Source organism: Bufo bufo, chromosome 2 (genome assembly GCF_905171765.1).
Source record: "Bufo bufo chromosome 2, aBufBuf1.1, whole genome shotgun sequence".
Classification (NCBI taxonomy): Eukaryota; Metazoa; Chordata; class Amphibia; order Anura; family Bufonidae; genus Bufo; species Bufo bufo.
The window spans coordinates 767,021,273-767,049,154 of NC_053390.1; the positions used below are offsets into that span (position 1 = coordinate 767,021,273).

The 27,882-nt window shown below is 43.0% G+C and overlaps 2 protein-coding genes and 1 pseudogene across 7 annotated transcripts in view; all 3 read left to right on the forward strand.

Moving 5' to 3' along the window:
• LOC120990319 overlaps nt 1-10,998 on the forward strand; it is a 98,201-nt gene extending 87,203 nt beyond the window's left edge. For 2 of the 5 annotated variants that reach the window (XM_040419053.1, XM_040419054.1), the window contains exons 9-10: nt 9,247-9,328; nt 10,060-10,192. In XM_040419053.1, the coding sequence (XP_040274987.1) occupies nt 9,247-9,308 (62 nt within the window). In that variant the 3' untranslated portion in view covers nt 9,309-9,328; nt 10,060-10,192. Of the gene's footprint in view, nt 1-9,246; nt 9,329-9,452; nt 9,539-10,059; nt 10,193-10,912 lie in introns of those variants that run through there. The other 3 variants (XM_040419056.1, XM_040419055.1, XM_040419057.1) reach the window with 3 other exon arrangements.
• LOC120992966 lies at nt 5,161-5,338 on the forward strand (annotated as a pseudogene).
• The window catches only part of LOC120990318, a 133,078-nt gene continuing 116,173 nt past the window's right edge, over nt 10,978-27,882 (forward strand). For both annotated transcript variants that reach the window (XM_040419050.1, XM_040419052.1), the window contains exons 1-2: nt 10,978-11,110; nt 13,726-13,873. In XM_040419050.1, the coding sequence (XP_040274984.1) occupies nt 13,823-13,873 (51 nt within the window). In that variant the 5' untranslated portion in view covers nt 10,978-11,110; nt 13,726-13,822. The remainder of the gene's footprint in view (nt 11,111-13,725; nt 13,874-27,882) is intronic.

Below are 27,882 nucleotides of genomic sequence, written 5' to 3' on the forward strand. Positions count from 1 at the left end.
TAGGCGACCTCCTTGACTTATATGAGAGAGATTGCTAGGCATGCTGTGTCACCAAAAAGTCAAAAAAAAAGTGCATTTACGAACAGATATACACTTTTGTGGTGTATATGTGGCACAGATTCTGTCCTACACCATGTTTCAGCAGAATCTGTGACTAGAGATGTCGTGAACATATAATTTTCCATTCGCAAACGGCGAACGCAAATTTCCGCAAATGTTCGCGAACGGACGAACCGCCATAGACTTCAATAGACAGGCGAATTTTAAAACCCACAGGGACTCTTTCTGGCCACAATAGTGATGGAAAAGTTGTTTCAAGGGGACTAACACATGGACTGTGGCATGCCGGAGGGGGATCCATGGCAAAATTACGTAGTTGACGCAGAGTGTGGTAAGTTGAATTCGCAATGCGATTACAACTTAGATCTGAGTTCCTAATGGTTGTATTGCTAGAATTGACGAATATAACAAATATAGCACTATATTCTCAATCTTCGTTATATTCTAGCAATACAACAACCATTAGGAACCCAGCTCTAAGTTGAATTCGCAATGCGATTAATATAACCTGTATTAATCGCATTGCGATTACAAGTTAGTCAAATTTGTCACACTGCAGCTTCCGAATGAATCTAAGATGGATGCTGTCCTTGCTTTTTGATAGGAGGTGGGAGGGTCTGGGAGGGAGGGTATGCTGATTGGCTGGAATGTGTCTGCTGACTGTGAGGTACACTGTCAAAGTTTGCTCAATGATGATGTATAGGGGGCGGACCGAACATCGCATATGTTCGCCCGCCGAGGCGAACGCGAACATGCGATGTTCGCCGGGAACTGTTCACCGGCGAATAGTTCGGGACATCTCTATCTGTGACTTCTTCCCCACTCATGCCAGGTCTAAAAAAGCATGGTGTGGGCGGGGAAGGGGCCTGCCGGCCTGTCTCATTCATCGTTTTCTGCGCCTGGTTTATGCATAGAAAATGGTCTAAATGTAAGACAGCAAATAAACTGTCTTAAATTTTGAATCGGTGGTGGATCCGCCAAAGTAAGACTGGCGTCTAAAATGCAGGTCTTAATAAATGTGCCCCAATATGTTTAAAGGGGTTGTCTCACTTCAGCAAATAGTATTTATTATGTAGAGAAAGCTATTATGAGCCACTTGCTAATGTATTGTGATTGTCCATACTACTTCCTTTGCCGGCTTGATTCATTTTTCTATCACATTACACATTGTTCGGTTCCATGGTTATAACTATCCTGCAGTACATCAGTGGTGGCCTTGTTTGCACATTATAGGAAAAAGCACCAGCCTATGTGAACTCCCATGGTCCCGGCCACCAGAGAGGTCGGCACTTTTTCCTGTAGTGTGCAGGCACGGCCACCACTGATGGATTGCAGGGTAGTCATAACCATGGAAACGAGCAATGTATAATGTGATGGAAAAATGAATCCAGAAAGCAAAGGAAGCAATATGGATAATAACAATACATTAGTAAGTGCCTTGTATTAACTTTCTCTACATTATAAGTGCCACTTGCTGAAGTGAGACAACCCCTTTAACACAAAAAGTGATTCAAATAATAGGTCATTTTCTGATGACACAGTCTCTTGGGACCGGCCCAATTTAAATTTTTGCAATTTTATTTTTTTCTCCTCACCTTCCAAGAGCCATAACGTTTTAAATTTTCCATTCTCATAGTTGTATTTTAAAGGGTTTCTGCCACCTCATTTGGACCTAATTAGCTGTCAGACACTAGCGATCTGCTAGTGTCTGCTCTACCTAACCATGCTATTCTAAGACCTATGTGTGCAGCCGTTACACTAAAAAAACAATTGCTATGCAAGGTGCTATGGGGGTGTCTTTTCAGCACCTAGAGGCTCCGTCTACTCACCCTGTATTCCGCCCCGCTCGTCCGTCAAGCCCGCCCATCTCTAGATTGCCAGCCTCCATCTCATCCATCGGCCTTATTCTCGCGCCTGCGCCGTGTGCGTCTGTATTCGGCGCAGTGACTGTCTGACCGCTCCCGAACAGACGACGCCCGGCCGGTCAGACAGTCACTGCGCCTGCGCCGAATACAGACGCACACGGCGCAGGCGCGAGAATAAGGCCGATGGATGAGATGGAGGCTGGCAATCTAGAGATTGGCGGGCTTGACGGACGAGCGGGGCGGAATACAGGGTGAGTAAACAGAGCCTCTAGGTGCTGAAAAGACGCCCCCATAGCACCTGGAGGCTCAGTTGCATAGCAATAAAAGTTGTTTTTTTAGTGTAACGGGTGCACACAAAGGTCTTAGAATAGCATGGTTAGGTAGAGCAGACACAAGCAGATCGCTAGTGTCTGACAGCTAATTAGGCTCAAATGAGGTGGTAGAAACCCTTTAATGGAACCATTTAATTAATCATAGCTTGTATTGGAAAATCAAAAAATATATATATTCCGCCATTATTATTTTTTTTTTGTTTAGTGTTTATGGCATTCACTGTGTGCTAAAAATAAAATAACATAGCCTTATTCTGTGGGTCAGCATGATTACAGTGATAACAAATTTATATAGTTTCTATTATGTTTACTACTTAAAAAATATAAAAACTTTAAAAAAAAAATTTATTTTTGCATCACCATTTTCTGACAACCATGACTTTTTTTTTATTTTTCGGTCTACAGGGCTGTGTCAGTTTATCTTTTTATTTTTTTTTGGGGGGGGGGGCTACTTAACCAAAAATGAACAAATTGACTATTCTTTTTTCCCTATTACAGCATTCACCACACACGATTTTAATAGTTTAGGTATTTTTGGATCTGTATCTATGTTTATTTTGTGTTGTTTATAATAAAGCCATGGTGGCGGCTATTTGGGAGGGACTAGTAGGTCGAATCAAGGATGAAATGATAGGGTGGGACATTCTACTCTGGATGCCTTGATTTTTCTGGTCACAAGACTTGACTTGCGGTTCCAGGAAAGATCCAAAGAGACGGCCCAGGAGAGAAGATACTTTCGAATGGCAACCAGATTCCAGAGGCAATTTTCTACCACTCCTACTACCTCCTTGGCTACTGAATCAGAGCCTATGCAGGTCGACAGGCTCAGGCTAACAGAGGAGGAGCGCTCCAATAATCGGTGTATGTACTGTGGAGGCAAGTGGCACTATGCCTGTACCTGCCTCTCAAGCCGGGAAACTCCCGAGCCTAGGGTCAGTAGGAGAGGCTGCCTTAGGTGAAGATCAGTCCTCTCCAAAATTGGACTTTACCTGTGACCATGTCCTTCTCTGGTACTCACCGTTTCGGCTCTCTTGGATTCCGGTTCGGCAGGGAATTTTTCTGTCCCAGGCCGCGGTGAATCAATACCAGATACCTATTCAACAGCTTAATATGAGGCCTCTCTCTGAGTCCATTCAGCTTGTCACTGCTACTCTGGATCTTTAAGTGGGCGTACTTGCTGGTTCTCGAAGTCCACAAGTCTTCTGCTACTAGGACTACCATGGTTACACCAGCAAAGTCCAGTCCCGAATTGGTAATCTGGTGAGATTTTATGCTGGGGGTCAACCTGCTATTCTAAATGCCTAACTCCTGTATAGCCAGTCCGATGTCCTCCAGTGCCACAGGCCTGCCAGAGGCTTATTATAATTTTGCTGGCATCTTTGACAAAAAGAAGCTGAATCCCTGCCACCTTATCGTCCTTTTTTCTGCCCAATTAATCTTCTTCCTGGTTTCACGCCTCCTCAAGGCAGAGTATAACCTCTATCTCCTCCTGAGACCCAAGTTACGGTGGATTAAATCAAGGTGAATCTCGACAGAGGTTTTATTTGCAAGTCTTCTTCTCCCATGGGGGCCAGATTCTTCTTTGTCAAGAAAAAGGATGAGTCACCCTGTATTGACTGTTGGGGCTTGGGGATATACACAAAGCTTATAACTAGTGATGAGTGGACCGGTGAACATTCAAGTTAGAGGGGTTTGACCGAACTTCGTTTCAATGTTCGGTTCGGGTTCCGAACATGACCCGAACTTGACACCGAACAGCAAACCCTATTGAAGTTAATGGAGACCCGAACTTAAGGGCTGAAAAAGGGCTGTAAAAAAGTCATAGAAAGGGTTAGAGGGCTGAAAAAGGATCCAAAATGAGGGTAAGAGCAGTACAATTGCCCTACAAACAAATCTGGACGTGGCAGTGTAGGTGGACGAAGCAGAGAAGCCAACACTGTTTCTGTTTTTTTAAATGTGTCTGTGAATTCTGTGTGTGACCTTTAGCCATTTTTTGGGGTGCAGCTGGTATAGTTCTCTACTCCCAATATAAGACATAATAATCTTGAGCCCGGAGGTGAAGGTCCAAGTGGAAGAGGAAGCCAACACTGTTTCTGTTTGTTTTTTTCCCATGTGTCCATCAATTCTGTGTCAGGTTCCTAAGGGCCACGGCGTGACAGTTTGGTGCTTGTATGTCCTGGGTAAAAACTGGGTAAATTTTTTTGTCTCAGTTTAAAATCTCATACGTCCCCTATCTGGGGACTATATATTAAAAGAATGTTTCTCCTACTACAGTTAGATAGATGCAAATGGAGAGTTCCTAATTTTAAAAAATTGCCAGAGTGTCAATGACACACTCCACAGAAAAATTTCCTCTCCTACAACAGTAAGACGGATGCAAAAGGGGTGTTCTTAATTTTTTTTTAAAATGCCTTATTGTCAAAGACACACTCCACAGACAAATTTCCTTTCCTACTACAGTTAGAAGGATGCAAAAGTGGTGTTCTTAAATAAAAATGTATTTTGTTTTTAATTTAATTTTTGTTTTTTTGTTGTTGTTTTTGTTTTTTCGTTACTGTAGGCCCCAATACATTGGGAAATGGCAAAGAGAACGCACCAAGTGAGCTGGAGTATAACAATGGCTAGGGAGAGGGGTAGAGAGGCTGTCCCAGATGGGCCTGGACAGACGGCGCACTTTGGCAACAGGATGTACCAAAAGTGGGCGTGCACTATGCGGGTGGTGTTATGCAGATTGGGAACCTGAAGAGGAGCATTTTGGTAAGGGCAGAGCGGCGGACGGATGATCTCCCTGCTTTGTGAGATTGACATGCCTCCTGGAAGAGAGCTGGAACCTGAAGGCTGTCACCTTGAAAAGTGTTCTGTTTCGGTGAACGACGGCCTCGGCAGCGAACCCTTTTCGGGTTATCTGTTCTCAGCCTTGATGGTGTGATCACCTCTAGTATCTTTTCCTTTCAGTTTAATATCTCCTACGTCCCCTATCTGGCGATCATATATATAATGGATTTTTTGAATGGGGAGAGTGAAAAAGAGTTTGCTCTGTCCCCTCCATGCATTGACCTACTCTACTGCGGATCGCCTTTGTGTGTGACTGTGTTCGTTGGGCTCTGAGGACTGTAAATGGTTCTGTGGGCAAGGTCATGTCTCGCTTCCTTCTCCTGCCCGTCTGGGGAGGCCTAGGCTGGGACAAGTGGGACAGCTGCAGGCAATACAATTGCCGAGTTCACCTTTAGTATTTGTTCATCTCAGTTTAAGATCTCATATGTCCCCTATCTGGGGACCATATATTAAAATAATTTCCTCTCCTACTACAGTTAGACAGATGTGAAAGGGGTTTTCTCTGCCTTTTTGCTAAGATCAACTGCACACAGGGTAAATACCAGGGAACTACCAGGACAACACCCTTAGGTTTAGCCCAAAGCGATACATAATCATTTTCGGACACTTATATAGAAGAAGTCTCTGCTTCCTCTAATACTACTTTGTGTGTCAAAACACTGGCAGGCATCTGCCACCAATAAAGGACAATCTTTGAAATGTTTTCTACTTTAAAAAAGCATAACAAATCTGCAGTGTGTTCTTATACAGGCTGTTTGTTAACACCATCACCATGTTTTTAATCATAGCTATATATGTCAGTGTCACTTTGACATTATTTACTATTACTGTTTTAAAGCTCTTTCAAGGGCAGAGAGAAAGTTTAAAAAAAAAGTAAAAAATTTAAAAAAAGGGAAAATTTTTATTTGTTAGAATCAGAAGAGTTTCAAGAAATGTGCTCATCTCTGGTGACAGCTAATATGGTTCCCATGATGGTGGTTACAGTTCCGTCTACTGTGTAGTGGACTGAACTCAACATTGCAGAACTGCTCCTATTGACTTCAATGGAATAGCGCTGCAGTGGCAAGCTCAGTCCACTACACAGTAGATGGCGCTGTGTCCTTCCAGTGCCAACATTAGGTGTGGAAGCTATTATCAGCTACTGATGGCCTATCCTGAGAATAGACCGTCACTTAATACTTTAATACTTTTAACTCTTTATTCCCCCCTACTCTTTAATGCAACAGAAGACTTTTAATCAAATTTCAAACCTAAAAATTGACATCAGAGAAGGTTCTAGCCAACAGTCCTCTCAAACACTCTACACAACTACTTAGTGCTTTTCCCACATATCCTGCTTCTCCACTATCATTGTGGAAAACTTTCAACTGTACTCTCCAACTTAAACTTTACCACCCGTGCCCTTAATTGAATTCCCTTCCACCTCTATGCTTATCCCACCCCTACCCACCTCTTCAACCTATCAATATCCACTGGTTTTGTCCCTTCTTCTTTTAAACATGCCACCATCACACCCATTCTCAAGAAACCTTTCCTTTACCCATCCTCTGTATCCAGCTATTGCCCCATCACACTACTTTAATTTTTTCATAAAACTTCCAGAACAACATGTCCACATTGAACTACACCATTCTCCTACCCCACTGACTTTTTGACCAGCTACAATTTGGCATCCAACCCCATCTCTCCACTGAAACTGCCCTAACCAAAATGTCTAATGATCTGCTATCCACCAAAGCTAAACTTCAGGCCCTGTGCTACTCCTTGTAGACATGACCTCTGCCTTCAACACAGTTGACTACTCCTTCCTGCTACAAACTCGGTCATCATCAGCATCAGAGCTGGCCCTCTACTGGACATTTCATACCTCACCAACTGAACATTCAGTTTCTTCCACTCAACAGCACCTCCTCATCTTTGCCTTCTCCAACTCAAAAACATTGCTAATATGCACCGTCCTCAACCATTAGTCAACTAAAATGCTTGTGCATGCCATATGGTAGTTATATGGAACCAAATGGGGCTCAAAGATTGCCGTAGAGGGCAATCTACCTAGAGGGATATACCAACATAAAGCTAAATAGTGCTGATATATGCACAGATAAAGCATTATAATGCCTACAGTGTTTTTACAGTGCCCCCATTACACAGAAGACACAACTTACCTTCTCCTCACCCCTCTGCTTGTAGTAGTAATACTGCATATAATTTACATCTCTATAGAAAAGGTTTCTACTCCTAGATGTGTGTACTATTTAGTATACAGTCTTGGCCAAAAGTTTTGAGAATGACAAAAATATTAGTTTTCACAAAGTTTGCTGCTAAACTGCTTTTAGATCTTTGTTTCAGTTGTTTCTGTGATGTAGTAAAATATAATTACACGCACTTCATACGTTTCAAAGGTTTTTATCGACAATTACATGACATTTATGCAAAGAGTCAGTATTTGCAGTGTTGGTCCTTCTTTTTCAGGACCTCTGCAATTCGACTGGGCATGCTCTCAATCAACTTCTAGGCCAATTCCTGACTGATGGCAACCCATTCTTTCATAATCACTTCATGGAGTTTGTCAGAATTAGTGGGTTTTTGTTTGTCCACCCGCCTCTTGCGGATTGACCACAAGTCTCAATGGGATTAAGATCTGGGGAGTTTCCAGGCTATGGACCCAAAATGTCAACGTTTTGGTCTCTGAGCCACTTAGTTATCACTTTTTGCCTTATGGCACGGTGCTCCATCGTGCTGGAAAATTCATTGTTCTTCACCAAACTGTTGTTGGATTGTTGGAAGAAGTTGCTGTTGGAGGTTTTTTTGGTACCATTCTTTATTCATGGCTGTGTTTTTGGGCAAAATTGTGAGTGAGCCCACTCCTGGATGAGAAGCAACCCCACAATGAATGGTCTCGGGATGCTTTACTGTTGGCATGACACAGGACTGATGGTAGCGCTCACCTTTTCATCTCGGACAAGCCTTTTTCCAGATGCCCCAAACAATTGGAAAGAGGCTTCATCGGAGAATATGACTTTGCCCCAGTCCTCCAGCAGTCCATTCACCAAACTTTCGGCAGAAGATCAATCTGTCCTGATGGTTTTTTTTGGAGAAGTCAGGCTTCTTTGCTGGCCATTCTTGACACCAGGCCATCTTCCAAAAGTCTTCGCCTCACTGTGCGTGCAGATGCGCTCACACCTGCCTGCTGCCATTCCTGAGCAAGATTTGCACTGGTGGCACTCTGATCCCGCAGCTGAATCCTCTTTAGGAGACGATCCTGGCGCTTGCTGGACTTTCTTGGACGCCCTGAAGCCTTCTTAACAAGAATTGAACCTCTTTCCTTGAAGTTCTTGATGATCCTATAAATTGTTGATTGAGGTGCAATCTTATAGCCACAATATCCTTGCCTGTGAAGCCATTTTTATACAAACGCAATGATGGGCTGCACGCGTTTCTTTGCAGATCACCATGGTTAACAATGGAAACAATGATTTTCAAGCATCACCCTCCTTTTAACATGTCAAGTCTGCTATTTTAACCCAATCAGCCTGACATAATGATCTCCAGCCTTTTGCTCGTCAACATCTCACCTGAGTTAACAAGACGATTACTGAAATGATCTCAGCAGGTCCTTTAATGACCGCAATGAAATGCAGTGGAAAGGGTTTTTTTTTGGGATTAAGTTCATTTTCATGGCAAAGAAGGACTATGCCAATTCATCTGATCACTCTTCTAACATTCTGGAGTATATGCAATTGCTAATATTAAAAACTTAAGCAGCAACTTTTCCAATTCCAATATTTATGTAATTCTCAAACTTTTGGCCATGACTGTATACTGTAGCAGTATAGGGGATGGGTCACCTTGGAATGCAGGACATCATGTAAAAACTTGTGGACTATCATGCAGCATTTGGAATTCTTCTATGATGTAAAAATAATTGTCAACCATTTAAACCAGATTTATGGTGAGAAATTACAACATTGTCTCCATATTTTTGCATGACTCAGTTTTTTTTTTAAGATGATCAGTACAATCTACTTCCTTTGTACATTTACCAAACAAAAGAATATTATACCGTATGTCTTGGCTATATTTTACCAGAACCTACGCTAATAAAACTATCTCTCATGGCATATGATATGGTAATAAACTTGTCACCCATTCAGAGGTATGCAGTGACAATAAGAAGACTCACAGGAAATCACTGAAGAAAGATTTGCTGTTTTAACCAAAAGTAAACTGGAGAAGGTATGTAATATATATTTGCTTGCTTATACAGTGAATCAACATTTACCAAAATTGAGTCTTCTAAAAAATATGTGTAAAGTACATGGCAGATTTTTATTTTTTTTTTTGCAAAAACTTCTGACAGAAAATCCATTCTGTGCACCTGAATATGGAATTCTGCAAACCCAATTTAAGCGAGTGGAGCATTTACAGAAATATCTGCAACAGATCTGCAGGTTGGGCCCAACCATGTATGGGGGCTTCTCCCCCAGTAGGCAGATGTCGAGGAATAGAAAGGTTAGGCATGTGAGTTTTCAACATATGCAGTCCTTTCATTTTTTGGGAGATAAGCTGCCAGACAGGATGCTTGCTGTGGCTTTCTCGCCTCTTTCATTCACAACGGCACAAAAAAGCTTGGCCGAGCATGCATGTGTATGAGGGGATTGTGATAGATAGCTGATGGCCACATGAGTTAGCCTTTGTCTTTGATGGCTAACTTCCGGCACTCCAGCTGTGGTAAAACTACAACTCCCAGATGCCCCCCTTGCTTGGCTGTTCTCAGAACTCCACAGAATGAATGGAGCATTGCTGGGAGTCGTAGTTTCACACAGCAGGAAATGCCGGAGGTTAGCCATCACTGGCCTATGTGTATGGCCAGCTTCACTCTTATGTAAATAAAGATTAATCATTATATAATGGGAACAGCACTATGTGGACTTAGTATTAAATGTAATATAAATCTTCATACACAGGAGAAACTACATAATACTCTGGAATTAATAACCTCTCCTAAGGACATCATGTTATGTGAAGAGGTAAAGAAATTTGCAGGAAAAACTGAGCTTTATATTGGAAAAGGGGTTAACCCAACAAATGACCGACTAGCCCTTCAGGTAACTCATTTTACTGGCTGAATACATTCTTTTTAAGGGTACTTTCACACTAGAGTTTTTCTTTTCCGGCATAGAGTTCCGTCCTAGGGGCTCTATACCGGAAAATAACTGATCAGTTTTATCCCCATTGCATTCTGAATGGAGAGCAATCCGTTCAGGATGCATCAGGATGTCTTCAGTTCAGTCGTTTTGACTGATCAGGCAAAAGAGTAACCGCAGCAATGCTACGGTTTTATCAACTGACCAAAAAACGGAAGACTTGCCTGAATGCCGGATCCGGCATTTTTTCCATAGGAATGTATTAGTGCCGAATCAGGCATTCAAAAACACCAGAATGCCGGATCCGTCCTTCTGGTCTGTGCATGCGCAGACAGGTAATAATGTAAAAAAAAAATATTTAAAAAATGACAAGCGGATCGGACCATTGCATAATATAAGCATTTTTTTTTTTTTTTGTATCACCCCTACCTCCTCATAGATTGTAAGCTCTCATTCCTCTTGTAATTGTTGACTATTTTGTTGATCTGTAATGTATGATCTTATTTGTACATGAAACATCTGGTTGTAAAGTGCTGTGGAATATGCTGGCGCTATATGAATAAAGATTTTATTGTTATTATTATTATTATTATTATTATTATTATTATTATTATTACTGTAACAGCATATTAAATTAAACAAAGCCCTGTAATTGCATTGTTATATTACACAGACTCTGTTGAAGGAATATACATTGTTAGAAAGAAAAGATAAAAGTTCAGTTGCGGGGCTGAAGGTGGCTGCTTTAAAAAGTATTGTAGTCTATGTGCCTAGCAATCTGCTGTATGGAGGGAAAGAAATTCTGGAAATGCCAGGAACAAATGAAAATGATCCACTGGCGATGAGTTTTATACAGGATGAACTTGACACAGTGAGTTCTAAAGCTTTACTTTTATTTCTAACTCAAGTAAGAAAATATATAATGAGAGAAAATGTATTGCGTAGTTTAGGATCACAGTCTTGCTTTTGGGGTGCTCAGCATAATTGTTTTTGCAGTGATAACCAAATGTTCATTTAAAGGGATTCTGTCACCAGATTTAACCCTATTAAGCTAGCTGACATTAGCGATGTGCTAATGTCAGCTAAAACTAACTAGCCTTTTCCTACTTTTATCTATGCCCCCGTTACTCCAGAAATCTAACTTTTATAATATGCTAATTAGCCTCTAGGAGCAGGGGGGGGGGGGCGTTGTTCCTGCCTGGCCCTGTCAATCAGGACTTGGAGAGAGGCGACAAAGGTGGGAGAACGGAGAATCTAGGAGCAGGAACAATGCACCCCCCCCCCCCCCCGCTCCTAGAGGCTAAAAAGCATATTATAAAAGTTCGATTTCAGGCGTAACGTGGGCATAGATAAAAGTAGGAATAGGCTAGTTAGGTTTAGCTGACATTAGCACATAACTAATGTCAGCTAGCTTAATAGGGTTAAATCTGGGGAGAGAATCCCTTTAAAAGGAATTACACACATGCCCTAGGAATCTATTGATTTCAATAACACTGACAGTCTGCAGGAGTGGAGTATCATGGGGTAAGCAGATCCTGTCCAAATGCAGATCCTCTTACAGATATATTTTGTACTGACAGTGAACAGGAACACTTAAAAAAACATATACAATGTTAAAGAGTAACTAAACTTTTATACAAGTTGCTTTTAATCTTTTCGAAATAGCGCCAAAATAATTTTTGTAATATACTTTAGTAATGTATTATATTGTTTTGCAAAAAGGTACCCAATGTTTATGATAGTACCGCTTCTTAAAATCCTCATTCTCGTAAAGCACTGGCTTGTTAGCATTGTACTGTGAAGAACTCTGCACAGGAGGGAGCACAGATCGCTGTCCTGTCTGCGCTCCCCCCAAGATAACGCTGGCACAACACAATCAGCACCTGTGCCCTGTACCAATGTTCTCTTCCAGGTTTTAGCTGATCAGAGAGAGCTCCTGCCTGTGCCCGTGTTCCTCTCAGCTCAAGGCTCTCGTACCGATGTGGTATAGAGATCCTTGAGATGAGGGGAGCGCAGCAGGACAGCGATTTGTGTTTCCTCCTGTGCAGAGTTCTCCATAGTAGCAGAAATCCGAACACCGTACAGTGTTCACAAGCCAGTGCAGTATAGGAATGATGACTTTGAGAAGCGGTAGTATCATGAACTTTGGGTAACTTTTTAAAAGGGTTGTCCGGGTTCAGAGCTGTCTGTTTTAGGCTACTTTCACATTAGCGTTTTGCATTCCACTATTGAGATCCGTCATAGGATCTCAAAAGCAGAAGAAAACGCTTCAGTTTTGTCCCTATTCATTGCGCAGTGTGCTCTCCACCACTTTTGGGGCCACGTTCTCGATATAGGTGCAGGACCCCCACCAAATTTTTATTGCGAATATCGGCACTTCGAGAATTCGCGAAGATGTAGAATATAGTGATATATATTCGTAATCGCGAATATTCTAGATTTTATTTCATCAGTAACCTCCCTTCTTGCTTGTGGGCCAATGAGAAGGCTGCAATATCTTTGTCAGAGCTTATCAACATCCCTAGCAACCAATAGGAAAGTTGCCTACCCCTTTACTATATAAGAACCTCCCCAGCAGCCATTTTCTGCAGTTTTTTTTTGCAGTTCTGAGAGAGAGAGAGCAGTGACATTGCTGTGCTCTGTGCTTTCACCTGGATCCTATTCCTTATCCAATTACATTAGATAGTTAGCTCATATATGTAATACAGATAGTGGGAGATAGTCAGTGTAGGTTATATCCTGATATGGTGTAGCTGATAGGAATTTCAGTTTCTTTGCTGTCCATACATACTACAGACATAGGGCCATATTTATCATTACACTTGCTAATGATAAATCTGGCCATAGTGCTGTGATGTCACAACAATACTTAGTGTACCAATCAGTAATATCTACTCAGACTGATAAAATGTGAAGTTGCATGTATTGCGCAAAAAATATGTGCACCATTAGTGCCGATTTGCGCAATTATAATGATTTTGATATTTTTTTATAACCTAACCCTGACTTCTCAACAACATTGTCCCTTACTTGTTTGGAGAGTTCCTTGGTCTTCATGGCAGTGTTTAGTTAGTGATGCCTCTTGCTTAGGTGTTGCAGCTTCTGGGGCCTACCAAAAAAGGTGTGTATATGTAATGACAGATCATGTGACACTTAGATTTCACACAGGTGGACATCATTTCACTAATTATGTGACTTCTGAAGGTAATTGGTTGCATCAGAGCTTTTTATGGGCTTCTAACATAGGGGGTGAATACATACGCACATGCCAGTTCTCTATTTCTAAACAATAGTTTTATTTATATATTTTTCTCATTTCACTTCACTAACTTAGACTATTGTGTTCTGTTCCATCACATAAAATTCAGATTAACAAAACATTGAACTGAAGGCTGTTATGTAACAAAATACGAAAAAAGTCAAGGGGGGTGAATACTTTTGCAAGGCACTGTATTAACTTTATTATCTGACTTATTGTTTATCTAGGCTGATGCCGTCATTGTTCTGTCAGAGTTTTCCTTTAAAATAGCTTGCACAGAGGTCAAAGATGTTTTAAGAAACAGCTGCTTCATTAAAAAAATGGATGAAGAATCCTCAAGAATTCAAGCTGATGTTTGTCTCTTATCCAGAAAAGGTTATTTATTTTTATATATAAATATCTTTTTAGGATTTTAATATACAATAAATGTATGAATTTGTGGTCGTATATATATCCTAGTCACATAATTTTATACTTCACATATGGAATATTCACATAAAACATTAAAGGGGTTGTCTCATCTCAGAAAATGGGGACATATCGCTAGGATATGCCTTCTTTGTCTTATAGGTGTGGGTCCTACCGCTGGGACCTGCAGCTAATATTGGGAACGGAGCCCTGCAAAAGTGGTGGCTGGAGGACTCCGGTCTGGTCACCACCACATGCTCCCCCCATAGAAATGAATGACCACGCATGATCGGCCACCGCTTCCATTCACTTCTCTGGGCCCCATAGAAATTAAATGGAGGGCAGCTGCGCATGCGCAGTGTGCTCTCCACCACTTTTGGGGCCCCGTTCTCGATATAGGTGCAGGACCCCCACCTATCAGACAATGGGGGCATGTCCTAGCGATATGCCCCCATTGTCTGAGATGAGAATAACCCTTTAAGTAACTTTGTAAGTGCATTGCATTATATACAGTATGTATTCAGACATCAGCATGGGCTTCCGAGCTGAAATCTCCAGACATTCCTTGCTAGTTCAGTATCTGCACAGAGCTGGCTCTGGTAATTTGCAATCTGGGATGTGTATCCCCAGGTACTGTATAGTAATTATTCCATGGATGACAGCTCTATGACCTGTGCTTTAAACATAATTTATGGAAAATGGTGTTATATATATACATAGGTAATTAGTGTTGACCGAAGCAAAGCATTCAAAGCAGAACTCTGTCCAAAGTGTAGGAAAACTTTGATTCACAACAAATCTGATTTTTCTTGTGCTTCATGGTAACAAACCCATAATTGTGTGCAGCCAGCCAATCCACAGATAGCCACCCCCTGTGATGTCCAGCCTTATAAAACCCTCATCCCGCGCAGTCTCCGCCATTGTCCTTTGAGCATAGGGAGAGACGTGGCAAACGCTCATGCGCTAGGGACAGTGTTGCTGAAAACTATTGGAATATTGGAGAATGGAGAGTGTAGGGAGATCGTAGGAAGAGTGCAGGGAGACGCCTGGTAGATGGGCCCGACACGTATGTGCGCTAAGAGCTTCCATTACTCATTTATAGTCGGTATTGTGCCACTTTTATCTAGAATGACCCCCATTTCTTAGCTCTATTGTTTGTATATATAACGGTGTGCAGCATTTTGTTTTTTGTAATTATGTTTGCTTCATGGATATGCACCTGTGATTCTGAAGGCTCTAGTCTAAATTTTCTTGCAATATATTGAGGGTAGCACCTCTTTTAGACTGAACACGCCCATCTACCTGGGACTTCTGAGCATATTGTAGGCTTAAGTAAGTCCAAAGTGAGGCAGTATATTTAGTGATAGGGACCCATCTGCGGAAGTCACCTTGACGCCTGGTAGATGGGACCGATACGTATGTGCGCTAAGAGCTTCCATTGCTCATTTATAGTCGGTATTGTACCACTTTTAGCTAGAATGACCCCCATTTCTTAGCTCAATTGTTTGTATATATAACGGTGTGCAGCCATTTTGTTTTTTGTAATTATGTTTGCTTCATGGATATGCACCTGTGATTTTGAAAGTTCTAGTCTAAATTTTCTTGCAATATATCGAAGATATTACATTCATCTCTCCCAATTTCTCTTCCAGTGATATTTATTGAGTTTAGTGATGAGCGAAGTTGTCAAAAATTCAATTTAACTGCTTCGCCAAGTTTTACAAACAAATTTGATTTGTTACGAATTACTTTGTCACAAATCGTATTCCATTGTAGATAGCAGGTGCAACAATGGAGAACGGTGATCGCGTGGCCCCTCATCTTTGAACCCCTCAGATGGCTTGTTCATCGCTGATTGCGTCATCTGACATTAAAATTGAGGCCTTTCAGAGGTTAATCAGTAAAACAAAATACAAACTTACCTCATCCATTTGCTTGGGGAGAGGCCTTCGTGGTCATCTTGATTAAAGAGACCACGCAAATTCTCGCATAGTGACGTGATGACGTCATCACAATGGCTGGGTGTGGTGATATCATCACGTCACTGTGCGAGATTTTGCGTGGTTTCTTCAATCAAGATGATCACGACGGCCTCCGCGATGGCCTCTCCCCGTGCGTGAGATTTTTTTCCTTTTTTTTACTGCCATTTCAGGTTAAAATTGTTTTGTTACCCATGACACACGAGAAATTCGGCATTGTGGCAAATCAAATTTTTCCTGAAATTCGGGTCGAAGTCAATTTGTTTGACTTCCATTCGCTTAACACTAATTGAGATTAAAGGGTTTATCCAAGACTACAAAATGCCCCCCTCCCATATGACAGGCACCTCACAATGAATATACTTACTGGCTCCTGTTCCTGCCCCGCTCCTGAATCCTGCACCCACCGCTGCTACTTCAGCCTCGTGCGTGGATTAAAACATCCGGTTTTTGGGGGGAGCAGCCAAAGGCAGGCAGAAACGAGCCTCCCTAGCGTCAACCCACGATGCTAGGGAGGGCTTGTCCCCCGTCCCAGGCTGCCGTCCCCTGTCCCCTCCGCGCCGGACATCGGATGTTTTCATCTATGCACCGGTAGAAGCAGCAGCGGCGGTGCGGGGACCAAGAACGGCGCCGGGAGCAGTGAGACAGGTAAGTATATTCCTTGTGAGGGGCCCGGCATATGGGAGGGGGGCATTTTATAGTCTTGGATAAACCCTTTAAAAAAGGTTAATCTTCTAACAACTTGCTTAATGAAATTCTGGCTGTATTAAGAAATCTAACACTGATTTAAGTGAATAAAATGTTGTAAAATATTGTGTCACAAATTCAGTGACAGCTTGCAAGTGGATAGAATAGAGTCTGCTCTCATGAGCATGTTGTCACCATCCTTGGTAAAGGATGTTAACGCTCTTAAATAGGGATGAGCGAACCCGAACTGTATAGTTTGGGTTCGTACCGAATTTTGGGGTGTCCGAGACACGGACCCGAACCCGAACATTTTCGTAAAGTCCGGGTTCGGGTTCGGTGTTCGGCGCTTTCTTGGCGCTTTTTGAAAGGCTGCAAAGCAGCCAATCAACAAGCGTCATACTACTTGCCCCAAGAGGCCGTCACAGCCATGCCTACTATTGGCATGGCTGTGATTGGCCAGTGCAGCATGTGACCCAGCCTCTATATAAGCTTGGGTCACGTAGCGCTGCACGTCACTCTGCTGATACAAGTGTAGGGAGAGGTTGCAGCTGCGACGTTAGGGCGAGATTAGGCAGTGATTAACTCCCTCCAAAAGACTTCATTCAGTGATCGATCTACAGCTGTGGATCATTGAACTGCTGCTATTCAATTGCTCACTGTTTTTAGGCTGCCCAGAGCGTTTTTCATTCACTTTTTTCTCGGTTGATCGGCGGCCATTTTGTGTCTTGTGGTGCGCCAGCACAAGCTGCCACCAAGTGCATTTAACCATCAATAGTGCGGTTATTTTTTGCTATATCCTACATCAGGGTCAAGCTGTCATCAAGTGCATTTAACCATCAATAGTGTGGTTATTTTTTGGCCATATACTACATCAGGGGCAAGGTGAAGCTGTCACCAAGTGCATTTAACCATCAATAGTGTGGTTATTTTTTGGCTATATCCTACATCAGGGTCAAGCTGTCATCAAGTGCATTTAACCATCAATAGTGTGGTTATTTTTTGGCCATATACTACATCAGGGGCAAGCTGAGCCTGTCACCAAGTGCATTTAACCATCAATAGTGTGGTTATTTTTGGGCTATATCCTACATCAGAGTCAAGCTGTCATCAAGTGCATTTAACTATCAATAGTGTGGTTATTTTTTGGCCATATACTACATCAGGGGCAAGCTGAGCCTGTCACAAAGTGCATTTAACCATCAATAGTGTGGTTATTTTTGGGCTATATCGTACATCAGGGTCAAGCTGTCATCAAGTGCATTTAACCATCAATAGTGTGGTTATTTTTTGGCCATATACTACATCAGGGGCAAGCTGAGCCTGTCACCAAGTGCATTTAACCATCAATAGTGTGGTTATTTTTTGGCTATATCCTACATCAGGGTCAAGCTGAGCCTGTCACAAAGTTATTCTCAATAACTTCACACACACGCTACTGTTCAATTCCAAGTCTAATTCTGTGTGTAAACGTATACCTGTCACCCAGCGCCTAAAAAATAGGCCTCACATTTATATTCATCCAAATCTGTCATTATTGCTTTAGCTGGTCAAGTTATTTAGTGTCCGTCAAAGCACAGTTTTTGTTCTGGGTTGAAATACAATTCCCAATTTTGCAATTCTCTAAATTAGTGGTTTCTGCTGTATCAGGCCTACTTTAAATCTATCCCTAAAAGGGTATATAAGATTCAAGGTGCAGATAGGGTTATTCTCAATAACTTCACACACACGCTACTGTTCAATTCCAAGTCTAATTCTGTGTGTAAACGTATACCTGTCACCCAGCGCCTAAATAATAGGCCTCAAATTTATATTCAGCTAAATCTGTCATTACTGGTGTGCCTGTATTAGTGTAATACGGTACCTAAATAGATAGCCAGATAGTGTTACGCGGACATGGTCGTGGTGGTGTTAGTGGACCCTCTGGTGCTGGGAGAGGACGTGGCTGTTCTGCCACAGCCACACGTCCTAGTTTACCAACTACCTCAGGTCCCAGTAGCCGCCAGAATTTACAGCCATATTTGGTAGGGCCCAATGCCGTTCTAAGGATGGTAAGGCCTGAGCAGGTACAGGCATTAGTCAATTAGGTGGCCGACAGTGGATCCAGCACGTTCACATTATCTCCCACCCAGTCTTCTGCAGAAAGCGCACAGATGGCGCATGAAAACCAAGCCCATCAGTCTGTCACATCACCCCCATGCATATCAGGGAAACTGTCTGAGCCTCAAGTTATGCAGCAGTCTCTTATGCTGTTTGAAGACTCTGCTGGAAGGGTTTCCCAAGGGCATCCACCTAGACCTTCCCCAGTGGTGGAAGACATAGAATGCACTAACGCACAACCACTTATGTTTCCTGATGATGAGGACATGGGAATACCACCTCAGCACGTCTCTGATGATGACGAAACACAGGTGCCAACTGCTGCGTCTTTCTGCAGTGTGCAGACTGAACAGGAGGTCAGGGATCAAGACTGGGTGGAAGACGATGCAGGGGACGATGAGGTCCTAGACTCCACATGGAATGAAGGTCGTGCCACTGACTTTCACAGTTCGGAGGAAGAGGCAGTGGTGAGACCGAGCCAACAGCGTAGCAAAAAGACAAAGAGGGAGCAGTGGGCAAAAGCAGAACACCCGCCGCCAAGAGACTCCGCCTGCTACTGACCGCCGCCATCTGGGACCGAGCACCCCAAAAGCAGCTTCAAGGAGTTCCCTGGCATGGCACTTCTTCAAACAATGTGCTGACGACAAGACCCGAGTGGTTTGCGCGCTGTGCCATCAGAGCCTGAAGCGAGGCATTAACGTTCTGAACCTTAGCACAACCTGCATGACCAGGCACCTGCATGCAAAGCATGAACTGCAGTGGAGTAAACACCTTAAAAACAAGGAAGTCACTCAGGCTCCCCCTGCTACCTCTTCTTCCACCTGCTCATCCAGTCAGCCACACACCTTCACCACCAACTTCAGCACAGCCCAGGGTAAAGGTCAGCAGGCCATTCTGAAACTCATATGTTTGGGGGACAGGCCCCACACCGCACAGAAGCTGTGGCGGGGTATAGAACAACAGACCGACGAGTGGTTGCTGCCGGTGAGCCTCAAGCCCGGCCTGGTGGTGTGCGATAATAGGCGAAATCTCGTTGCAGCTCTGGGACTAGCCGATTTGACGCACATCCCTTGCCTGGCGCATGTGCTAAATTTGGTGGTGCAGAAGTTCATTCGCAACTACCCCGACATTTCAGAGCTGCTGCATAAAGTGCGGGCCGTCTGTTCGCGCTTCCGGCGTTCACATCCTGCCGCTGCTCGCCTGTCTGCGCTACAGCGTAACTTCGGCCTTCCCGCTCACCGCCTCATATGCGACGTGCCCACCAGGTGGAACTCAACCTTGCACATGCTGGACAGACTGTGCGAGCAGCAGCAGGCCATAGTGGAGTTTCAGCTGCACCATGCACGGGTCAGTCGCACTGCGGAACAGCACCACTTCACCACCAATGACTGGGCCTCCATGCGAGACCTGTGTGCCCTGTTGCGCTGTTTCGAGTACTCCACCAACATGGCCAGTGGCGATGACGCCGTTATCAGCGTTACAATACCATTTCTATGTCTCCTTGAGAAAACACTTAGGGCGATGATGGAAGAGGAGGTGGCCCAGGAGGAGGAGGAGGAAGAGGGGTCATTTTTAGCACTTTCAGGCCAGTCTCTTAGAGTGACTCAGAGGGAGGTTTTTTGCAACAGCAGAGGCCAGGTACAAATGTGGCCAGACAGGGCCCACTACTGGAGGACGAGGAGGACGAGGATGAGGAGGAGGTGGAGGAGGATGAGGATGAAGCATGTTCACAGCGGGGTGGCACCCAACGCAGCTCGGGCCCATCACTGGTGCGTGGCTGGGGGGAAACGCAGGACGATGACGATACGCCTCCCACAGAGGACAGCTTGTCCTTACCTCTGGGCAGCCTGGCACACATGAGCGACTACATGCTGCAGTGCCTGCGCAACGACAGCAGAGTTGCCCACATTTTAACGTGTGCGGACTACTGGGTTGCCACCCTGCTGGATCCACGGTACAAAGACAATGTGCCCACCTTACTTCCTGCACTGGAGCGTGATAGGAAGATTCATTTTACCATTATATTGCGGGGCAACCCAAAGTTGAATGAACCTCTCCTCTGTCTGGCCTAAAAATATCTGACAGTGGCCTGTTCCAGTGGTGGGTGACATGAAGCCTGATTCTCTGCTATGACATGAAGACTGATTCTCTGCTGACATGAAGCCAGATTCTCTGCTATGGGACCTCTCTCCTCTGCCTGGGTGCCTGGGCCTAAATATGTGACAATGGACTGTTCCAGTGGTGGGTGACGTGAAGCCCTTATTCTCTGCTATGACATGAAGACTGATTCTCTGCTGACATGAAGCCTGAATCTCTGTTATGGGACCTCTCTCCTCTGTCTGGGTGCCGGGGCCTAAAAATATCTGACAGTGGCCTGTTCCAGTGGTGGGTGACATGAAGCCTGATTCTCTGCTATGACATGAAGACTGATTCTCTGCTGACATGAAGCCTGAATCTCTGTTATGGGACCTCTCTCCTCTGTCTGGGTGCCGGGGCCTAAAAATCTCTGACAGTGGCCTGTTCCAGCGGTGGGTGACATGAAGCCTGATTCTCTGCTATGACATGAAGACTGATTCTCTGCTGAGTCGCTGACATGAAGCCAGATTCTATGTTATGGGACCTCTCTCCTCTGTCTGGGTGCCGGGGCCTAAATATCTTACAATGGACTGTTCCAGTTTTGGGTGACGTGAAGCCTGATTCTCTGCTATGACATGAAGACTGATTCTCTGCTGACATGAAGTCTGATTCTCTGCTATGGGACCTCTCTCCAATTGATATTGGTTAATTTTTATTTATTTTATTTTTATTTTTATTCATTTCCCTATCCACATTTGTTTGCAGGGGATTTAACTACATTTTGCTGCCTTTTGCAGCCCTCTAGCCCTTTCCTGGGCTGTTTTACAGCCTTTTTAGTGCCGAAAAGTTCGGGTCCCCATTGACTTCAATGGGGCTCAGGTTCGGGACGAAGTTCGGGTCGGGTTCGGATCCCGAACCCGAACATTTCCGGGAAGTTCGGCCGAACTTCTCGAACCTGAACATCCAGGTGTTCGCTCAACTCTACTCTTAAAGCTTCAGAACAAAATATTACACCTAAATTGAATGATATGGAAGACAGGCCCAGAAATGTACTGGTAAAGTTGTTGGCTTTCTAGACGGTGTAGTGGAAACAAACTGTGTGGATTTCATGTCTAGAGGGATTATAGAGAACTTTGTCTCAGATACATTTTATTTTTGTTGGGTTTAGAATTCCCTTAAAGACCAGAATTTGTGGAGCTAATCCAAGAACAGATTTGTGCACGCTACTAATAAATAACTGAGGTCAAGATACTTTGTTGAGGAAAGCTCGAAATATGGAACAGTTGTTTTAAAATAATAAAAAAAAATATGCTTTTCCCAGATTTTTCAACCAAAAAGGGAACATACTTTACCTCATTTAACCCCTTGCTCATTTAACCCCTTGGAAAACAGAGGTTTTAAAATTTTTGCGTTTTTATTTTTCAGCCATGTGTTCACGGAGCCATAACTTTTTTTTATTTTTTGATCACATAGCCACGTGAGGGCTTGTTTTTTTTGCAGAACTAGTTGTACTTTCTAATGCCACCATTTAAAATGACATACAATGTAGTGAGAAGTGAAAAAAATCCAAATGGGATGAAATTGGGAAAAAAAAGGCAGTTTCACCACAGTTTTACAGGTTTTGTCCCTATAGCTTTCCCTATGCGACAAAAATGATCTGTGCCCTTTATACTCTGGGTCAGTATTATTATAGTGATGCCCCATAGCTATATGTTTTTTGTGTTTTAATACAGAATAATTTTTTTTACTTTGACAAAAAAAAAATTTTTCTTTCTCCATATTCTGACCCCCATAAACTTTTTATCGTTATGTCTATTGGGCTGTGTGGGGGCTCATTGTTTGCGGGATGATCTTTAGTTTTAATACCATTTTGGAGTGTGTGTGACTTTTTGATCACATTTCATTAAAAAAAAATTCAGTATGCCATTCACTGTATGGTCGTATATTTTAATAGTACAGGCACCACAATGATGCCCATGATGTTTATTTTTTTAATGTTTATTTTTTTATTCTAGGGAAAGGGGGGTGATTTACATTTTTAGATCTTTTATGTTTTAAAAATATATTTTTTTACAATTTTTTAACCTTCTAAGAGGCTACAATATTCACTTATTAGATTTCTTATAGCTTATACTGTAGTTCCATAGAACTACAGTATAAACTCAGTTTGCTGTTATCTTATGTTGGCCTGCCACCTGCAGAGAGTGCCACCTTCAGAGTTGGCCTGCTATCTTCAGAGATCCTCAGCGTATTAGAACAAAGGACTGGCTTCCCCGAACACTACATGGGGGGCTGGTCTTAACTCGGAAGCGCTAAAGGATTAAATGCCTGTGATCAGCATTATTGCCAGTCACAGACATCAGCTGCGGGCCTCTGCTGTTTGAAAAAGCTAAGGGTTAATGATGTTAAAAGACAACTACATTCTGTTGATATAAAGTTGCTGATATAAATCAGAAAGAGTTTTATCAGTTAGAGCAGATGAGCAAATTTCTTGAAATTTGTTTCGGATCAGATTCTAACGAATTGGTGAAAAAATTCTATTTAGATCTGAATCAATTCTACCCAAACCAGATATGCTCCAATTTGCCTGAAAATTGGTATATGACACTCTGACTTCTCATAGGACTATATTTTTCTCTCCCGTATTTTTTTTAATTATTATCATTTTCAAATTATGTCTCTTTCCAATCTCCCTTTTAAGCTCTTTAACACAATTACAGCAAAAGTAATGATGGCGATAACAAATAGCCTGTTTAAAAACACACTGCGCTATTGGATATGTTATGTGTTTTAAAATAAAAAATGTTGCAAAAATTGTCCCTTATTGGGGGCAGCTTGTGTTTAAACACACAGTGTTTTCAGAAAAAAACTGTGGCTTGTTCTGAACAAATGATCCAAAAATTATGCCTGAACGGGGGAAGATGTCCTCTCTCTTTTTGGGGAGTAGCAGCAATACAGTGTGGAAGGGATAACCAGGGATATTAATGGCATCAATAGTAATGGCAGAGTAGCAGAACAACATAGAATCTAACAGACAAGATAGAATATGTGCGGCTGTGTAGGGAAAGTAGTAGCAAACTGGCAGATGTACAGATGTGTAGCGGTAGAAGTAATAGCAATGGCGAAGATGTGTGGCTGTGTAGGGGTAATGGTAGTGGCAGTAGCAGAGGCAGCAGCCATACAGTACATACCATGATAGTAAGTAGGCAGGCAGACAGTGGTATGATTGGGCCGTCAATATATAGCCACCATCAGCAATAGCAGATCTATTCATTGGCTTTAGTGGAGGTGTGTGATCCATTTCTCACTCATTTTGACAAATGTGATGTTTTCTACACTTGGAGGACAAGTTTGTCCGGATGTGATGACACCAGCTACCATGCTAAAAACCTTATTTGAGTTGAAACTGGAGACTGGACAACAGTACAGCGATGAGCAAACTGAGCCATTTCCAGCCACTGCTACAATCTGCCTGCTCAGAAGTCCAAGGGGTTAGGGAACAGGGTATGTGCTGAAGAAAGGCCACAGTCCAGGTATAGGTGTTTGTTCACACAGTAGGTATCCATTTTCTGATTGGCATCAGTCTGGAGCACTGAAACTGCTCTGTCATGCTCATTAGACTGAATTGGCCGGTGCTGCTGCAGCTTCTGCTACTTATGATAGTAGACACGGCAGGATGTCAGTGACTCAACAGAGAGCAAAGAGGGGTCAGACATGCAAGCTCTCCAAAAGCTGTGGCAAGCTTTGTATATAGTATATCCTGGTAATACATACATTTTGCCTCACTTTCAGCATCAGGAAAACATTGTCCCATTTTGTTTTAATAGAGAGGGTCCAAAAGCAGTTCCAACTCTAGCTCAGCTGCCTGAGGGAAAAATTTTAATGGCGCCCCCCTCCCATTAAAAAATAGTATGAAAGTCAAGTAGCCACCGAACTCCGAGACTGTCCTGCCAGATCTGAGGCGGAGCAAGTACAGATAATGTTAATGATATCACCTGCAGTCCTACAGTCAGGTCCATAAATTTTGGGACATCGGCACAATTCTAAATTTTTTGGCTCTATACACCACCACAATGGATTTGAAATGAAACGAGCAAGATGTGCTTTAACTGCAGACTGTCAGCTTTAATTTGAGGGTATTTACATCCAAATCAGGTGAACGGTGTAGGAATTACAACAGTTTGCATATGTGCCTCCCACTTGTTAAGGGACAAAAAGTAATGGGACAGAATAATAATCATAAATAAAACTTTCACTTTTTAATACTTGGTTGCAAATCCTTTGCAGTCAATTACAGCCTGAAGTCTGGGACACATAGACATCACCAGACGCTGGGTTTCATCCCTGGTGATGCTCTGCCAGGCCTCTACTGCAACTGTCTTCAGTTCCTGCTTGTTCTTGGGGCATTTTCCCTTCAGTTTTGTCTTCAGCAAGTGAAATGCATGCTCAATCAGATTCAGGTCAGGTGATTGACTTGGCCATTGCATAACATTCCACTTCTTTCCCTTAAAAAACTCTTTGGTTGCTTTTGCAGTATGCTTTGGGTCATTGTCCATCTGCACTGTGAAGCGCCGTCCAATGAGTTCTAAAGCATTTGGCTGAATATGAGAAGATAATATTGCCCGAAACACTTCAGAATTCATCCTGCTGCTTTTGTCAGCAGTCACATCATCAATAAATACAAGAGAACTGGTTCCATTTGCAGCCATACATGCCCACGTCATGACACTACTACCACCATGCTTCACTGATGAGGTGGTATTCTTAGGATCATGAGCAGTTCCTTTCCTTCTCCATACTCTTCTCTTCCCATCACTCTGGTACAAGTTGATCTTGGTCTCATCTGTCAATAGGATGTTGTTCTAGAACTGTGAAGGCTTTTTTAGATGTCGTTTGGCAAACTCTAATCTGGCCTTCCTGTTTTTGAGGCTCACCAATGGTTTACATCTTGTGGTGAACCCTCTGTATTCACTCTGGTGAAGTCTTCTCTTGATTGTTGACTTTGACACACATACAGCTACCTCCTGGAGAGAGTTCTTGATCTGGCCAACTGTTGTGAATGGGTGTTTTCTTTACCAGGGAAATAATTTTTCGGTCATCCACCACAGTTGTTTTCCGTGGTCTTCCGGGTCTTTTGGTGTTGCTGAGCTCACCAGTGCGTTCCTTCTTTTTAAGAATGTTCCAAACAGTTGTTTTGGCCACACCTAATGTTTTTGCTATCTCTCTAATGGGTTTGTTTTGTTTTTTCAGCCTAATGATGGCTTGCTTCACTGATAGTGACAGATCTCACGTTAAGAGTTGACAGCAACAGATTCCAAATGCAAATAGCACACTTGAAATGAATTCTGGACCTTTTATCTGCTCATTGTAATTGAAATAATGAGGGAATAACACACATCTGGCCATGGAACAGCTGAGAAGCCAATTGTCCCATTACTTTTGGTTCCCTAACAAGTGGGAGGCACATATGCAAACTGTTGTAATTCATACACCGTTCACCTGATTTGGATGTAAATACCCTGAAATTATAGCTGACAGTCTGCAGTTAAAGTACATCTTGTTCGTTTTATTTCAAATTCATTGTGGTGGTGTATAGAGCCAAAAATGTTAGAATTGTGTTGATGTCCCAATAATTATGGACCTGACTGTATGTAGCACCACAGGTAACACAGTGATAAATCTCTAAATACAGATACTATAGTAGATGTTACCTGCAGTCCTATGTAACAGCACAGATAACACAGTAATGGCTATCTGAGTACAGAAAATGTAGTAGTGTTACCTACAGTCCTATGTAAAACCACAGATAACACTAGTGCTGATAATGTGATAGTGTTACCTGCAGTCCTATGTAAAACCACAGATAACACTAGTGCTGATAATGTGGTAGTGTTACCTGCAGTCCTATGTAAAACCACAGATAACACTAGTGCTGATAATGTGATAGCGTTACCTGCAGTCCTATGTAAAACCACAGATAACACTAGTGCTGATAATGTGGTAGTGTTACCTGCAGCCCTATGTAAAACAACAGATAACACTAGTGTAGATCATGTAGTAGTGTTACCTACATCCTTAGTGTGCCTCCCTGTGCCCCCCCCACAGACTCCATGCCGGTGGCGCTGCCTCCTCCTCCTTCTTCTTCTCCTTGCCCTGCACAGAACAGCCTGATGCAGCTGCGTCAACACATAGGAACACTGTGGGCATGGTGAAGGTGACAGACACACAGAGGAACAGACACATCTGTGCCCCTTTCACAGTGATAATACCCTCTTTGTGCCCCCTCACAGTATTTATGCCCTCTCTGTGCCTCCTTCAGAGTAGTAATGCACTCTGTGGCCCCTTTACTGTAGTAATGCCCAGTGTACCCCCTTCACAGTAGTAATGCCCACTTTGTTCCCCCATAATAGTTATGCCCCTTTACAGTAGTTATGCCCTCTTTGTGCCCCCTTTACATTAGTAATGCACTCTGGACCCCCTTCACAGTAGTAATGCCCATTGTGCCCCTTCACAGTAGTAATACCCATTGTGCCCTCTTCATAGTAATAATGCCTATTGTGCCCCCTCCACAGTAGTAATGCCCACTATGCCCCTTCACAGTAGTAATGCCTATTGTGCCCCTTCACAGTAGTAATGCCCATTGTGCCCCTTCACAGTAGTAATGCCCATTGTGCCCTCTTCATAGTGTGACAACTCGGGGTCACCTAGCTCTCCAGGATCGCCGTACTCTCAACTTAGACGGTTGGTACACCTCAAGAAGCCACTTCAACACTGCAGATTTGGGTGCAAACTGGCCATGACCAGCTTTATTGTCACTTTAACAGCAGACCAAACACAAATCATAAACACAAATTCTAGACCGTCTGGCCACTGACTATACAGTAGTTCTCCCTCTCTATCAGGATCTGGGTCTACTACCCAGCTCCCCAAAACACAACACGGTGCTTACACCACACAGGGTTAGAGGGTCCTGGCTCCCACAGGCCTTGACGCAGCCTGCTCCTTAGATAGGGAGCCCTGATTGAGAAGCCCAGCCCACCTTTACCTGAGCTCCTCAGCTGCTTCTTAATATCTAAATTACCAGCCAAGCTGCTGCAGACAGTGGGAAAAACCTATTTTTCCAGCCTTTCTTGTTGT